Source organism: Bos mutus, chromosome 5, assembly GCF_027580195.1.
Source record: "Bos mutus isolate GX-2022 chromosome 5, NWIPB_WYAK_1.1, whole genome shotgun sequence".
Lineage (NCBI taxonomy): Eukaryota > Metazoa > Chordata > Mammalia > Artiodactyla > Bovidae > Bos > Bos mutus.
In genome coordinates, this window is record NC_091621.1 from 109,757,600 (window position 1) to 109,772,267 (window position 14,668).

At 53.9% G+C, this 14,668-nt stretch overlaps 1 protein-coding gene across 3 annotated transcripts; it reads left to right on the top strand.

Moving 5' to 3' along the window:
* Positions 1-719: 719 nt before the first annotated feature.
* Positions 720-12,903, top strand: DNAL4 (dynein axonemal light chain 4). Of its 3 annotated transcripts, none has more exons than XM_070371559.1 (5): positions 720-841; positions 8,295-8,502; positions 10,063-10,146; positions 11,439-11,537; positions 12,760-12,903. In XM_070371559.1, the coding sequence occupies exons 2-5, from the start codon at positions 8,434-8,436 to the stop codon at positions 12,886-12,888; spliced, it is 381 nt and encodes a 126-aa protein (XP_070227660.1). In that variant the 5' UTR covers positions 720-841; positions 8,295-8,433; the 3' UTR covers positions 12,889-12,903. The 3 variants fall into 3 exon arrangements, with proteins under 3 accessions (XP_070227660.1, XP_070227659.1, XP_070227661.1); XM_070371558.1 differs by lacking the exon at positions 12,760-12,903 and adding an exon at positions 11,648-12,530; XM_070371560.1 differs by lacking the exon at positions 12,760-12,903 and having other exon boundaries at positions 11,439-12,530.
* The last annotated feature ends 1,765 nt before the right edge of the window (positions 12,904-14,668 follow it).

Sequence of the window (14,668 nt, forward strand, 5' to 3'; positions counted from 1 at the left end):
TGGGTGGATCTCCTTGCAGTCCAAGGGACTCTCAAGAGTCTTCTCCAACACCACAGTTCAAAAGCATCAATTCTTCCACGCTCAGCTTTCTTTATAGTCCAACTCTCACATTCACACATGACTACTGGAAAAAACATAGTGTTGACTAGACGGACCTTTGTTGGCAAAGTAATGTCTCTGCTTTTTGATATGCTGTCTAGGTTGGTCATAGCTTTTCTTATAAGGAGCAAGTGTCTTTTAATTTCATGGTTGCAGTCACCATCTACAGTGATTTTGGAGCCCAAGAAAATAAAGTCTGTCACTGTTTCTATTGTTTCCACATCTATTTGCCATGAAGTGATGGGACCAGATGCCATGATCTTAGTTTTCTGAATGTTGAGTTTTAAGCCAACTTTTTCACTCTCCTCTTTCACTTTCATCAAGAGGCTCTTTAGTTCTTCGCTTTCTGCCGTAAGTGTGGCCTATTAGTGTCAGGACACCAACAAGTTGCATTTGCTGTTTCAAATGACTAAAAGACACTCTCCAGATAATACCGCTCTTCCAAATTTCTCTAAAATGAGAACTTCTGTTTATGCCCAACTCCTCAGGCCCATTTAAGACAACTATAAGTGAAGCCCCGCCTCCTCAATCTGTAAGCCACGCCTCTTTTCGTACATTTTACGTTGTAGGGCCCTTCAGTGGTGATTGACATCTTGGTTCACCAATAATAAGTAAAAGTCCCGTAACGTCCGGTGAGGGGCAGGACTTCCTCGCTGTTGCTAAGACACTCTTGTTTCGCTCCTTGACAACCCTGGCGGGGGTGCGCTCGCTGAGGCCTTAGCTCCGGCCCCCTCGGGAGCAGGTGAGGCCACGGGGTGCGGCGGGCAACCGGGCGGGGAGGGCCGGCCCGAAGCGGGACCGGGAGGCATTGCGGGGCGGGCGGGGCCTCGCCCACCGCAGAGGCCCCACCTCAACCTCCTGCCTGTTGGTCCCCAGTTCTAGATCCTCCCAACCCCCATCCTCCCCACGCCCCCACCCCCCGGCGCCGCCACCACACTTCGGGGACCTGCGAGCTCTGTCGAGACAGTTTCGCTGTCGCTACTCTGCAGGCCCTTCTGAGATCCCCTCCAGCTTCACGTTCCCCCGTCCTCTCTAACCCGACTCCCCCTGCACCTTGATCCCCCATCATTCGCAGAGTAACCCCCTCCTCCCATGGGTGGGCGGGTGGTCGCCATCGCCTCCTCTCAGACCGCTTGAGTTGGACACTTGACGACTGTCTGAGAGTCGAGGCTGGTCATTTCCCTCTTTGGGCCTCAGTTTCCCTATTTGTAAATGAGAAGTTAGGTTGAATGATCCCTAAAGTCTCTTTGACTCTGACGTTCCAGGATGTGATTCTTTGACCCAACTGTAGACTTCCCCGAGGACGTGATCTTCATGGGAAGTTTGGAGTATAGTGAAAAGGACTTTGTTGTTGTTCAGTCGCTCAGTCGTGTCCTCCGACTCTTTGCGACCCCATGGACTGCAGCACACCAGGCTTCCCTTCCTTCACCATCTCCTGGAGAAAAGGACTTGGCAAACCTAATTTGGATTCCCAGCTACAGGACCCTAGCAAGTTCTCTAATCTCCCTGGAGTCCAGCCTGAGTATATACAGAATTAGGATACTATAGCATATCTCCTCGGGGGATTCTGAGAATAATATGAACTTCCTTCCTTTGTCTCATATTTCCACGCATTTCCCTCCCTCTGAGAATCACCCTGTTTCTCCGTTTCACCCTCCAATTCACATCTCCAGCTCAGATACTTCTCCTGGGCTTCCATCGTTAGTGAGACTTTGGGGGTGGGGGTTGAAATAGAGATTGCTTTATTGATGTAGTGATTGGACTTGATGGCTCCCCTCCTCCCCCTGGTAATATCCATGATTCTGTGATCCCCTTCTCCTGAGGAGATACCTCCATTTGCATATCTCACCAACAAATTAAACTCAGTAATTCAAACATCAAAGTGTCCCGCATTCTCTGTCTGTCCATCTGTTCTACCTGAATTCTCCTGTCTCTCTCAGTTAGATCACCATCCTCCTGGGGCATCATCTGCCCCTCTGCCGTGCTTATCCCACTTAGGCAGTGTCACATCTTTGTTTCTGCCTTTGCAAGGATCTCATAGTCTCTCCATGTCTGAAGCCATCATCCTGGTTCAAGTTTTTAATGCCTGTCACTCAGGCCATCTCTATAGCTTCCTAACTGGTGTTCCTACCCCCAGTCTCTCCTCCTGTTAACCCAGTCCACCAGAGTAATTGTCAAAACACAGCCATGTCACCAGCCCCCAGGAGACCTCCAAAGGACTTCTCCTTCTCCACTAAAAATATGCATATTTCTTAAGCCTGGGTCTCAGGGCTCTTCTCCACATCCACAACCCTATCCCAGCCTCTTTCCCAGCATGCCTCCTCTCTTCTCATTTGCCAGGTTCTGTCCTCTGGCCAAATTGGACTGTTGGACTTTCCCATAAAACCCTTTGAGCTTTCTGCTTCGACATCACTGTGTTTGCTCATCACTCTGCCTGGACTGTCTTCCTCGCCTCGCGCACCAGTCAGGATTCCCACTCACCGTTTAAGGTCTGACTCAAATGTTGCCCCTGCCACCACACACTCACTGTCCTCTCCCCTGTCCTCCAGAATTCTCCTCTTCCTTCTAGTTCCGTGTCTGTCTGGTGGCACTTCCTGTTCTCTGCCATGAACCATAGTTAGTTCCTTGGGTATGTGTGTTGTTCCCTCATATTAGATTGTATGCTCCTTGAAAGCGGAGACTCTCTCTTGCTTATAGCAGAGCAGTTGAGAAAGCTTAGTCCTAAAGTCATATATGCCGAGTGCATCCTGGCTCATCCATTTATCAGCTGGGTGGGAAGTCGCTTTGCTTTGCTCAGCCTGAATGATCGTCAGGGAAGTAGGGATAATAGTGCTTGTCTGATGGAGTTCTTAGGGGGAGTAAATGAGATCCTCTACATAAAACACCCATCCTGTTGCCTTGCTCAAGGTCGGTGCTCAATAGATGGTATTGAAGGGATTTGATAGGGCCCCCCTTCCCAGGGGGCAAATGAAATACAGTTTAATTAGAGTTTAGATATTTGTTGGGCTTCTGCCACGTGCCAGACACTGGACGCTGCTCTGGGGGCATCTACAGAAGAGCAGAGCAAGTCCTTCATCCCCGGGAGATTGTCTGGACTCACGACACACTGCTGAGTCGTGACTGGCTATGAGACGTCACCAGTGATTAGTGATTATGAATGATTTTTTTAAAAAGTAACTCAGTGCTAACTTCAGTTTATTTTTGTGATAACATCATTCTTAGTCACTTATGTTCAAATCTGTTCCCTTGAGTGGGAGAAGGGGGAGTAGGTGTGAAAGAGGGGGTGGGGAGGAGGCGGGTAAGAGACTTAGTAACCCACTGTCTGTAGTAAGCAGCTGTCCCCTTGTGATGGCTGTGATAGGTAATGCTTTGTATCTTGACTAAAGTGTGCGGATGGCATCCAAACTTGGCCATGTCCATGAGGGAGAACCATATGAGTCAGTATGGTTTATTACATCATCTTATACATAAAGAAAATGTCTTGATCTCTATCTCTCCATCTTTCTTTCCCTCCCTCCCCCTGGTTTAAGGCACATCAGAAGTTTTCACCAGACATCAGTGAAATGAAAAAATATAAGGGGGATGTGAAACAAACCAAAACCCTTTGTGTACATGAAAGGTAATTGTCTTCTCGAGGACTGTTCTTTATCCTGCAATCATCACTTTCTTACTCTTGAAACTTTCTTTTACAGTAGATGATGCATTTCAAACTGATGGTGAAACCTAGATGGTCCGTGTTGTTTCCGGACCTCCCTGATATCTTAGGTGAAAGCCTTCAAGTCCTCTCCTTTCTCCTCACCTTACGAGCCTCACCTTTTGTTTGCCAGAAGGCAGAGGGCGGACTTGTCAGGGGAGGGCGGGAGGATGTCCGAGGTGCCGAGGGTGTGTGTGGCCTCACTACAGCTGGAACCAGCAGGCCTGTGTGGGCAGGAGTCTGGACTGCTGGCTGCCAAGGATGGACACTGTTTGTGTTACTGTCTTGCCTCCTACTTGCTCGGGACAGGAGAGAAAGCACAGAAGGTAGAGAAGAGTAGATAAGGATTCAGATCCTGGCTGTGTCCCTCCAGGCCAGCCCCCAGACCTCTCTGAGGTGCCTTGTCTGAGAACTGTGAGTGGGTGCTGCCCCCACAGGTTGTTCTGGGATGAAATGAGGCAGCAGGTGTGAAAGCAATGTATCACTCACTGCACCAGAGCTCCTCCAGCCCAACTGTGTTTGCAGAATTCACTTGTGACTCCTTCCTGCCTCAGTACTAACGGCACAGAGCGGGAGCTCGATGAGTGTTGGTTTGTTTGCCTGAGCGTTTCGCTGTTTAGTTGGCTGGGATTCAAAGGACACTTCCTCCCGCGCCAGTAACAAAAGCTGACATTGACTGTGAAGTAGAGTCTGTTTTTAGACCCAGTTTCCAGATGAGAAAAATGAGGCCTGGAGAGGTTAAACACTTATCTGAGACAGTCCGAGGTGTGAAGCCAGACCTTCTTGTGGAGCCTGTACTCACAACCATAAAGCTATGCTCCACACATGTCCTCCCATCTCTCCGATGCTGGAAAGAGGTCAAGGCGGCAAGCTGTGGTCTGCGAACCAAGCTTATTCCAGGTGCTGAGTGGCTGGACGGGGTGGTGAGGGGCCTTTGTTTCCCAGAATTCATTCATTTTTCCTTCCTCCTTCCTACATCCCCTAACCCACTTAAGGATTCTTCCCAAACATTTCAGAAGCAAAAGAATAAACAGTGACTGAGGTCAGTGTCCACAAAAGAACAAAGGACACAGGCTTTGACAAGATGATGAGATGAGGAGCCCAGCTCATTGCCGAGGAGAAGCCTCACGTCAGACATGGGCGAGGCTGTGTAAGGCTCCATAAGGGCCCTTGGGTGAGAAGGAGAATAAAGGGCAGAGCGGGAGCAAGGCTGACGCTGGCTCTGTGCGCCCAGACGGACCCCGGGGAGAGTCGAGCTCTGCTACCCAGCAGATTCGCGTGCCCTGGCCGGGAGCACACTTAAATTATTAAAGGGCTCTCTTTTAGACCTGACGCAACTGCTTTCTGGCCTGGACCTGTCAGGCACACACTCGTTTGCATGGAAGATTGATAAGGTTATTAAAACTTGAGTTGTGCTATTTTGGGTAACATTCAGCAGGGTTTTAAAATCGGAGCTGAATGACTATAGCTGTACTATAATGGTACAGTGTCATAAAAAATTCTACCTTTGTACATTTGGAGACACCTTGTCTGTAACTGTTCCTTTTCATTCTGAGTCTCATCCCTTTTGGATCCCCAGAAGTGTGTGTAGAGGTTAGGAAAAGCCACTTGCAGTCATGATCTTTAATAAATGTGGCCGAAAGATGTGGATGAAGTCTCAGCTGATAACGTGGCGGTGGTTAGAGCAGCGCAGTGCTGGGTGCAGAGGGCCCTCCGGTTTCCAAACGCTCGTGTGCATATGTACTTGGTGCTCACGACAGCTCCCTGAGAAGGACAAGGTGGGATCGTCCCATTTCGCAGAGGAGGACACCAAGGCTCAGGAGGTTAAATTACTTGCCTCAGGCTGCAAAGCAGGGAAGAGGGCAGAACTGCTTTCGGTTTTAGAGCTGGTACTCTAGCCTCAATGCCCCACCTCATAGTCTTGTATCTTCTCTATCAGGTGATATCCCACCCACCCCACCCCCCCAAAAAAAACAACTGTCCCAGTGGCTTTCCCACTTTGTTCCTGAAGAATGGGCTTTGATAACACCTCTGAAGTGTGGTTTCATCCAGGATTCCACATGCTGAAGCAGAGTCCGAGCAGTGGTCACGGACCCTGAGGTCCCCGAGGGCAGACGTGTGCACGGTTGCCTCTGAGCTCCCCTCCACGCTGGCTCTTGTTAGCCCAGAGGCCGAATTGAATCGGATTGAAATATTCGGGTGGAAGGGGCCTAAAGCAGCTGCTTCAGCACCATAAGTTGTTCCCACTTGAAAGTCTCAGGAGACAGCAAAGCTTACAAAGGATGTAATCCTTTTACATCAGTGTAGCCCCCACCTTCTGTCACCCCTTGATGATGTGGGGGAGGAGGCAACGAAGTGGCCTTTACCAAATACCGCAAGGAGGACGGGGGATGGGGCCTTAATCGGAACGAGAAAGGACAAGTTGATTCACTGCCTTTTGTGAAATAAAGAAACTTGAGCAGAAAGGACAATGAGATCGTACTTGGTCATTTGCCAGCTTATATGTAGAGACAAACAGACACAGCTAATATCTGGGTGGTACAAATGCCCAGGATGGTGAGATAAGAAGCCGTCTGTCTGCTGGGAAACCAGAGCATACCCGGGCAATGGGGGGGAGGACCCCCCCCTCTGCCGGGCAGAGGGTGATGCCAGGCTTCCAGCTTCGCTCGAGGGAGCCAACCACATGGAGTAGCACTGAGGATTTCTGCAGCACCAGAGAGAGGGATAAACTTGAAAGCACCGCCCAGAAAAAATGTGCCCAGAAAGCTCAAGGCTTGACCAAACAAGGATCAAGTTAGCGCTGGACAGGGAGACACCGAAAGGGACGCTTTAACATTCCTCTCACTGCTGGGATTGTGGGAGCCGGGCTAGTGGTCATGCCTCGGGGCGAGGTGTGTGGGCGCCCACCTCGTGTGCTTGCTGTGTGCAGGCCCTGTAATGTGAGGACGGTGTTAGGATCACCTGTGTCGGAGACCATCCCAGGTCAGCTGCAGCTCTGCCGCTCAGTAGCTGAGTGACCTCCAGGGTGGTGATGCCTCCCTTACATGCAGGACCTAACTCATGGGGTGGTTGGTGGCGCAGGGCCAAGTAAGTGCACGTGGAGTACTTGCAACAGTGTCTGGCCCGCAGGAAACCCAACCGATGTCACCCGTCATTACCTACCCGTTACTACGCTGGGCATCTTCAGGGTTCAGGGGCTGTGCAATGAAAATTAAATTTATTTGGAAATGTGAGCGATGCTGGAATATGATAACATTATTTGGCTGTATTTGCATACCAACTCAGTCCTATCCAACTCTTTTCAACCCCATGGACTATAGCCCGCCAGGCTCCTCTTGTCTGTGGGACTCTCCAGGTAAGAACACTGGAGTGGGTTGCCATTTCCTCCTCCAGGGGATCATCTCAAGTCAGGGATCAAACCTGCGGCTTCTGCATTGCCGGGACATTCTCTACTACTGAGCCATCAGGGACACCCATTTGTCCAGTAAGGATAGTTAAAAGGGGCTTAATGATGTGGTGGTTCGTTTTCATTTATATTAGTTGTACTTCTGAGATTAAAAGTTCTTTGAGTTATAGGATAAACTGACTTGTAGGATAGAGAGAAACACTGAGTTTCAAGCACTGCTTCCAGTCATTTAGGATCCAGGCCCATCTTTTAAGGAAAAGCCCTATCTGTTTTTCCGTAAGATTTGGAAAGAAAAAAGAAATCTACGCATGTGTATTAGGCTTTATAACTTTTCCATCATATCCTTATGTGAATCTCTGGGGAGCCAGAGGGAGGGAAAAACAGTTTGCTGGGTGTTTGCTGAGTGCCTACTACGTGCCTGGCCTACGCCATCTCATTTGATTCTCGTAACAGCCCCACGAGGTAGATGTAACCACCTTCATGTTACTGATGAGAAATCTGAGGCCCTAAACCACATAACTAGTGAGCGGAAGGACCAGTAACTAAGGCCTGAGCCTCCCAACTCCTGGGCCAGCCGGATAGGACAGGGTGGCCGGAGGGAGTGGACGAGAAGAGGCAGGCTGCCTGGCACGCCAAGGAGGGCGCAGAGCGTCACTGGTCACATTTCTCCTCTAGAGCCAGGACCTGCAGAAGGAGGCACTTGCTTGCCCATAAGCCCAGAACTGTTGAACACGACCTGACATTTCACTTCCTGACCACATCTGCCGGGAAGCAAGGATGATGTACATAGTAGCCTAGCAGAGAATCCAAGTTCGTTAATTGCAGGCTGAAGGCTCCACCCTCAGCCTGGCCGGCAGTCAGTATTTGTCTTGATAATGACAGTGTGGGCTTGCAGCGTCGTACCAGCGTGTTCTTAACTGGGTCCCAGCATCTCGTGTTGACTCATCCTCCCGTCTCCAGACTTGCTGGCCATTTGGAAAGGGATGTGGAGGAGTTGAGACGGGGAGGTGTCAGATTGTTACTGAGACATTTCTAATTTGTGATGTATAGTTTTTAAGCCAACTCGTTTCTCCTGGTTTTTCCTGTTTTCTACAGCACCCCTTGGGGAAAGACATTTTCTGCTTCCACCAAGCTGGCAGGGCCTGCTTCCTGAATCTCCTGGGTGTGTCTTAATTACCAGTCCCAGCACCTCCTGAAAGCATCCCTCTCTCCTCCTGGTCACAGTGGAAATATCATGGGAGAAACAGAAGGGAAGAAAGATGAGGCTGATTATAAACGACTGCAGACCTTCCCTCTGGTCAGGGTAAGGCCCGGGGGAGGGAGGCAGTGGCCAGCAGGGCCCAAGCGCCTTAGAGAGAGAGGTGAGGGGGAGCTTATCCCCGCAGGATAGCATTGGGAGGAGATTATGACGGGCTCTGCTGGCCAGTCTAGAGACCGAGGGGGCGCCCACAGTGATTCATTCATTCATTCATCCATTCATTCATTCAACAATTACTTAGGCCACCTACTACATACCGGGCGCTGTTCTGGGAGTGAACAGAGTGAACGGGAGTGAACAAGACAGAAGCCTGGCCCACGTGGAAAAAAGGTTTAAAGAACATAATTTCAGGTCACAAGTGCCCTGAAGAAAAATAAAGCAGAAGGAAGGAGCTGGAGAGTAAATATTGGCTTCTGGAACGAGTTCTCTGATCAGAGACCTAAATAAAGTTAGGGAGCACGCCTTGTGAGAGTCTGGAGAACATTCTCTAGGCAGGGGAAGCAGCAGGCATGGAAAGCCTGAGCAAGCTCAGCATCTGGGAGGCGCAGGAAGGCGGCCAGTGTGGCTGGAATGAGTGCCAAGTGAGGGGGCACAGGACGTGAGTGTCAGTGTGACAGCCAGGCCAGCCTCCCAGGCCTGGGGGCTACAGTGAGAAATGGGGATCCCATCCTGACTTCAAAGGGAAACAGTCAAGAGCCTTCAGCAGAGGAGTAGGAGTCTGGTGATCTGTTTAATGTTTCTGAAAGAGCCCTCCAGCTGTTGGATGGAGAGTGGATTTTAGGGAACCCGAGTGGAAGCGGGGAGACCAACCAGGATGCTACTGCAGAGACCCAGGGAGAGAGAGGGTGGCCAGGTCCAGGTCATGGAACAGAGATGGCAAGACACGGTAGGGCTCTAGACAGAAGCTGAAGGGAGAGCAATGGAATTCAGCAGCGCACTGGATGCTGGGTATGAGGGAAAGCAGGCCACGGGGAACTGCCAGGGCTGGTTTTGTCCTGAGTGTGGGAGAGAGAACAGTGTCAGTTACCAAGAGGGGGAAGACAGAGGACTAGGTTTGTGGGGGAACATCAAGCGTTATCTTTCAGACCTCTGAGGCTGGCAAGTAGGCAGCTGGACATAGGAATCCAGAGCCCCAAAAAGAAGTCAAAGTAAGGATGAACATGTGGGAGCCCTGCCTGCATAGAAGATGTCTGCATCCACAGAGCAGGGCGGGATCCCTGCAGAGCAGGAGCTGGAGAAGAGGCGAGGGTGGAGACGGAGCCCAGGGGAAGAAGGCACCCAGAGAGGGCCGGGCAGAAAAGCAGGGGGCCCCCAGAGCGGCCGCACCATCTCTTCAGGACCTGAGCGAGTCAGCTGTGCTCTGAGGCTGCTGGTAAAGCATCTCCGTGGCCAGCGTGCTCCTGCCTGGCCAGCCACCTTCCCCTGTGTGTCGCTGGTTGCACAGGGACCCTGGGTGTAAGAGCCCACTAGGCCTCGCTCGGTTCCGTCAGCAGATGGGTCATCTCTCTGGGCTCTGCCCGTGCCTTAAGCTTGGGACGAGAGGCCAGCCCAGAAGACGGGTCACAGGCTAAGGCTGTCTCTGTTTGTCTCCCGCCCTGTCTCCAGCACTCGGACATGCCAGAGGAGATGCGAGTGGAGACCATGGAGCTGTGTGTCACGGCCTGTGAGAAATTCTCCAACAACAACGAGGTATTGCCATCAGTGCAGCCCCTCGTGTCTTGGGTGACCCCTGCGGCCCCAGTCCCCGCAGCCAGCTACACAGAGTGCCACTGGGGCCAGGCTAACCCTTCCTGGGAAGCTTTCAGAGCGTGGGGAAGGCCGGTGAGAGCAGAGGCTGGCGCTGTCTCGGGCACTGACCCAGTGCTAGAGGGAGAAGAGCCAGGGCACTTTCTCTGACGCCCCTGTCCACATGCACCGTCTCAGGTGGGCTGCAAAATAGGATACTTACCCCTTGGCTCCATCCCAGTGGAGAACAGAGGCCCGCCCGGGCATTCATTCATGTATCCATTCATCCATTCAGCAAAGATGTTAAACACCATCCCTGTGCCAGGTACTGCCTTAGGTGCTGGCGACACCAGGTAGGCATGGACACAGGCAAAGTCATTCATCAGTCTGCTGGTGAACAAGAAGGAAGCCAGCGTGGTGGCAGCCTGTGGGGGAGGCAGACCCTGGCCACTGCACCCGGCTTCAGGCCAGGCAGGCCCAAGCTCAGATCTCAGTCTCCAGCCCCTTCCTATGTCTTTAGCCTTGGACAGGCCAGTTCTCATCGCGGGGCCCCAGTTTCCCGGTCTGTGCCAGGGGGCGAGGATGCTGCCTCCTCGCTGGGTGGTCCTAAGGACAGACGTCCTGAAATGGTATGGGTGAGGCGCCTGGCATGGCGGCGGGACAGCAAGTGCCGGAGCCTGGGGCTTCACCCCGCGAAGGCCGGGCCTCTGCCCCTCCCGAGACCTCTTGAAAGAGCGAGCTCGGGAAGGACGGCGGGTGCCGCTGCCGCAGCTGACAGAGGCAAGGCCGGCTTCTCTCCCAGAGCCCACCAGATGCGCCAGGGAAGGCCGCTGTGCTCCCTGAAGGTAACCCTGAGCCCTCGCTGTGACGATGGCGATGGCTCCATCCACGGCGATTGCTCCATCCGCGACGATCGCTCCATCCTCAGCATGTGCTCAGGGGTGCTGGCTCATTGAGGGCTGAGAGCAGCCTCCGAGCTCCAGCCGGTGCCCCGTCTCAGGCCCGATGCCCCACCCTGCTGCCTCACCGGTGCTGAGGTAGAAAGTCCGATTCGCCGTAGCTGTGTAGCCGCCCCTGGTAGGAGGGGCCGGAAACCCTGTCTGAAGGTTCCGAGAGCCCAACAGCAGTCGCGAGTCTACAAGGCCTCTCTCTTGCCGAGACTTCTGCTTTCCCCGCGAGGGCACTGACTCACGCCCACTCTCACCCCCAAGCTGCCCCCCACCCGCCCGCCCCCGACGAGCCTGCTCTCGTTGCAGAGTGCTGCCAAGATGATCAAAGAGACCATGGACAAGAAGTTCGGCTCCTCCTGGCATGTGGTGATCGGCGAAGGCTTCGGCTTTGAGATCACACACGAGGTGAAGAACCTCCTCTACCTGTACTTCGGGGGGACCCTGGCTGTGTGTGTCTGGAAGTGCTCCTGACACACCGTCCCCCCGCCCTTCCCCGCCCCACCCCACCCCCGCAGGCCTTTCCCCCAAAAGCTGTCCCCCTGGGAGCGGGGAGCAGCCACGGGCAGGTCCTGACTTCCCAGAGGAAAGCTGGGGTCTTTTCTCCGTTGTCCTGTGTACCGTGTCCTGAGCCGCGCCCCGCGTGTGCATCCGCAGCCATCTCACGCTGAGTCCCCGGGTGTGAGGGGGCAGCAGGGGAGGGCTGGGGGGGTGGGGTGTGTGTGACAGGGTCAAAGGAGGGGCGGGGGGTGGCATTTTTTTCTCACAGGGACCTGCTAAGCCCCCACGCCTTCCCACACCCAGCACTGTGGGCAGGCGTCCGCCCGATTCTCGTCTTGACGGGGCCTGTGTGCAGATGGCCTCGAGGGAGCCTCTCCTCTTAGGGGGTCACTAAGGGCCCTCTCCTCGTCTTCTGGAGAAGCGGTGACCCCACCCCCAGAAGCCCCTTTTCCCGCCTGGCCCCGGCTGAACATGCCACCGCGTCTTGTCCGGCCGGCTCCACAACCCCCTGGCTTTGGCATGAGGACCAAGCAGCCTGCCCCCCGCCCCGTCCCCGGCCCTCCCCCCACCTTGCCTCCACGTGTGCAGTTGGTAACCAGGGGCTGAGGGTGCGGGAACCGCGCCTGCGCGGTTTCTGGAAGTGTCACTGACCTCCGGTGAGACGCCTGGGCCAGGAGCGCCCTCGCCGCGAGGCCTGTTTCAGCAGGGAAACCTGGCCTGCCACTTACTTCTCATCAGGGACCGCATGCCGATTTGTACTTCTTATCTCTGCTGGGTTTTCTATATTCTTTTTGAGTGTGGGAAGAAGGGTTTTAGTAGAAGGGTGAATCCTATTTTACACAGCGGTCTTATTTATATATAAATGTCTTGGTTTTTACAATTAAAGTAACCAAAAACTGACCTTGATCTTATAGTCTCTTGTGGGGGGAACTGGAGCCAGGCTCAGTATTGTCAGGCTGCGCGGGAGTCCCAGGAACCTGGTGAGGCTGCTGGTGTCTCAGCGCCCAGGCCCTGCGCCTCCCTGTTCCGTCACGGTGCAGGCCCTGGGGACACTGACTTGGGCACCCTGGTTGCCAGATTGAGCCACCGTAAAGACGCTTTCAGTCTCACATCATGTTGTTCTGTTCAGAGATGTTTCTTCAAGCATTCCCCCCATGAATGGGGACACCGAGACGGAGAAGCCACAGACCCTGCCCTCAGTGAGTTCGCGGTCTATGGAGGAGGAGCACAGGAACCCAGTTGTTCCAACTGGACATGAAAAGTGATGAAATAAAAGAAGGGTCTTCCCTGCCAGTCCAGCGGTTAAGAATCCATGTGCCAGTGCAGGGGACACGGGTTCAATCCCTGGCCTAGGAAGATCCCACATCCCCTTGAGCAACTGAGCCTGGGCACTGCAGCTACTGAGCCTGGTCCGCAAGGAGAGAAGCCACCTCCACAAGTGGAGAGCAGCCTCCAATCATTGCAACTAGAGAATGCCCGAGCACAGCAAGGAAGAGCTGAAGCAACTAAAAATAAATTAATTCTTTAAAAAAGAGAGCAGAGGGCATGGTGGGGGTGGATGGAAGGCCTCCACATCCAGCCTAGGGAGTGTCAGGGAGCCCCTGGCAGGGTGGGCCCTGAAAGCCAGCTCTCAAAGGAGAGAGGGATTTCCCCTAGGGAGGAGGTACTCCGGGCCAAGTGATGCTGGGAGGAGATGCGTGGCGTGAGGGGCCGCCCTGCAGACCCGAGAAGCCCCCTTCCCCCCAATCTGAGTCTTACCCCTAGAAATGCTGGGTCTGGGCAGACCTGGGCCAGCCTGTCCTGCTCCCCAGCCTACCTTCCCTTCCTGAGGTGGCTCACCAGGACATCCAGGCCTGGCAGCCCTGGGCCCTGGCCCGGTCACAGCCTCCTAAGGCTTCGAGTCCATTTGTCATGGGATCTGTCGACAACTCTGCTGTACGGCATCCCATCCCTCCTCAGTTCTACTCAGAGACTCAGGCAGCTGAGCAGGGAGGGGAGCGCGGCGGACTGCTGGTGAATTTCACAAGTGTTCGCTGAGTTGCTGCTGGTGTGGGGTCCTGAGAAAAAGGAGGAGGTCAGGGTCACTGCCCCAAAGCTGGTTACCTAGACCTAACTGTGGTCATCTAGACCTAACTGGTCATCTGACCCTCTGGGACTTGTGGGTTGGGGGTTCGGTGGGGAGGGCAACTCCTTGACCTTGGACCTGCGCTGACCTGAGCCCTGGGCCACACCAGGTGCTGCAGGGGGCGGTTGGCGAAGCGTGCAGATGGGAATACAAGGAGGTGGGCGCTGAGGCCTGGAATAGCTACAGTTTATTAACTGCTGCCTTGGCAGCTGTTCTCGCCTCTAATCTGCCACACGTAGGTGCCGCAAAGTAAGCCAGGCTCAGCGTGAATCCCAAGTGGTAGGGTGGCAGCCAGGGAGTGTGGGCTCTGAGGTCCACAGACCTGACTCAGGCCCAGCCCTGCTCTTCCTAACCTCGCTAGCCTCAGTGGCTTTGCCTATAAAAATGGGGATAAAACGCACCAGCTCCTGAGGTTGCTAAGAGCCTCAGGTCTGCCCCTGGAGCAGACGGCATGCCCCCCGCCATACACACTGTGCTTGGGGGTGCTGCCGTCTCCCCACCTTGGAGATGGGAACCTGCCTGACACTCAGCTGCTGCAAGACAGGGCGGAAAGTCAGCACGACGCTGCTGACCTCAGTGGCTCTCCTTCTCTCTCCCCGCTGGAACCCATGCCAGCCGTGGTCACCCTAACCATCCTCCCAGGCCCCTCCCTGCTCATGGCCAGAGATTCAACAAGCAGTTGCTGACGGGGACTGAAAAGGAGAGGGTCGTGACCATTGAGCGGTAGGCATGCTGGAACACCCCAGCCTTCGCGGCAGGCAGCTGGCAGTCCACTGAGGAAGGCAGACCCAGAAATGGAAAAGCAGGACGCACTTATAAGTCATCTGCCAGAGGGTGAGGGAGGGTGGGGTTCAGAGGAATGTGGGGTTCAGGGAAAGAGGCACTGTCACTGCCCCCAGGGCGCTGGGGAAGG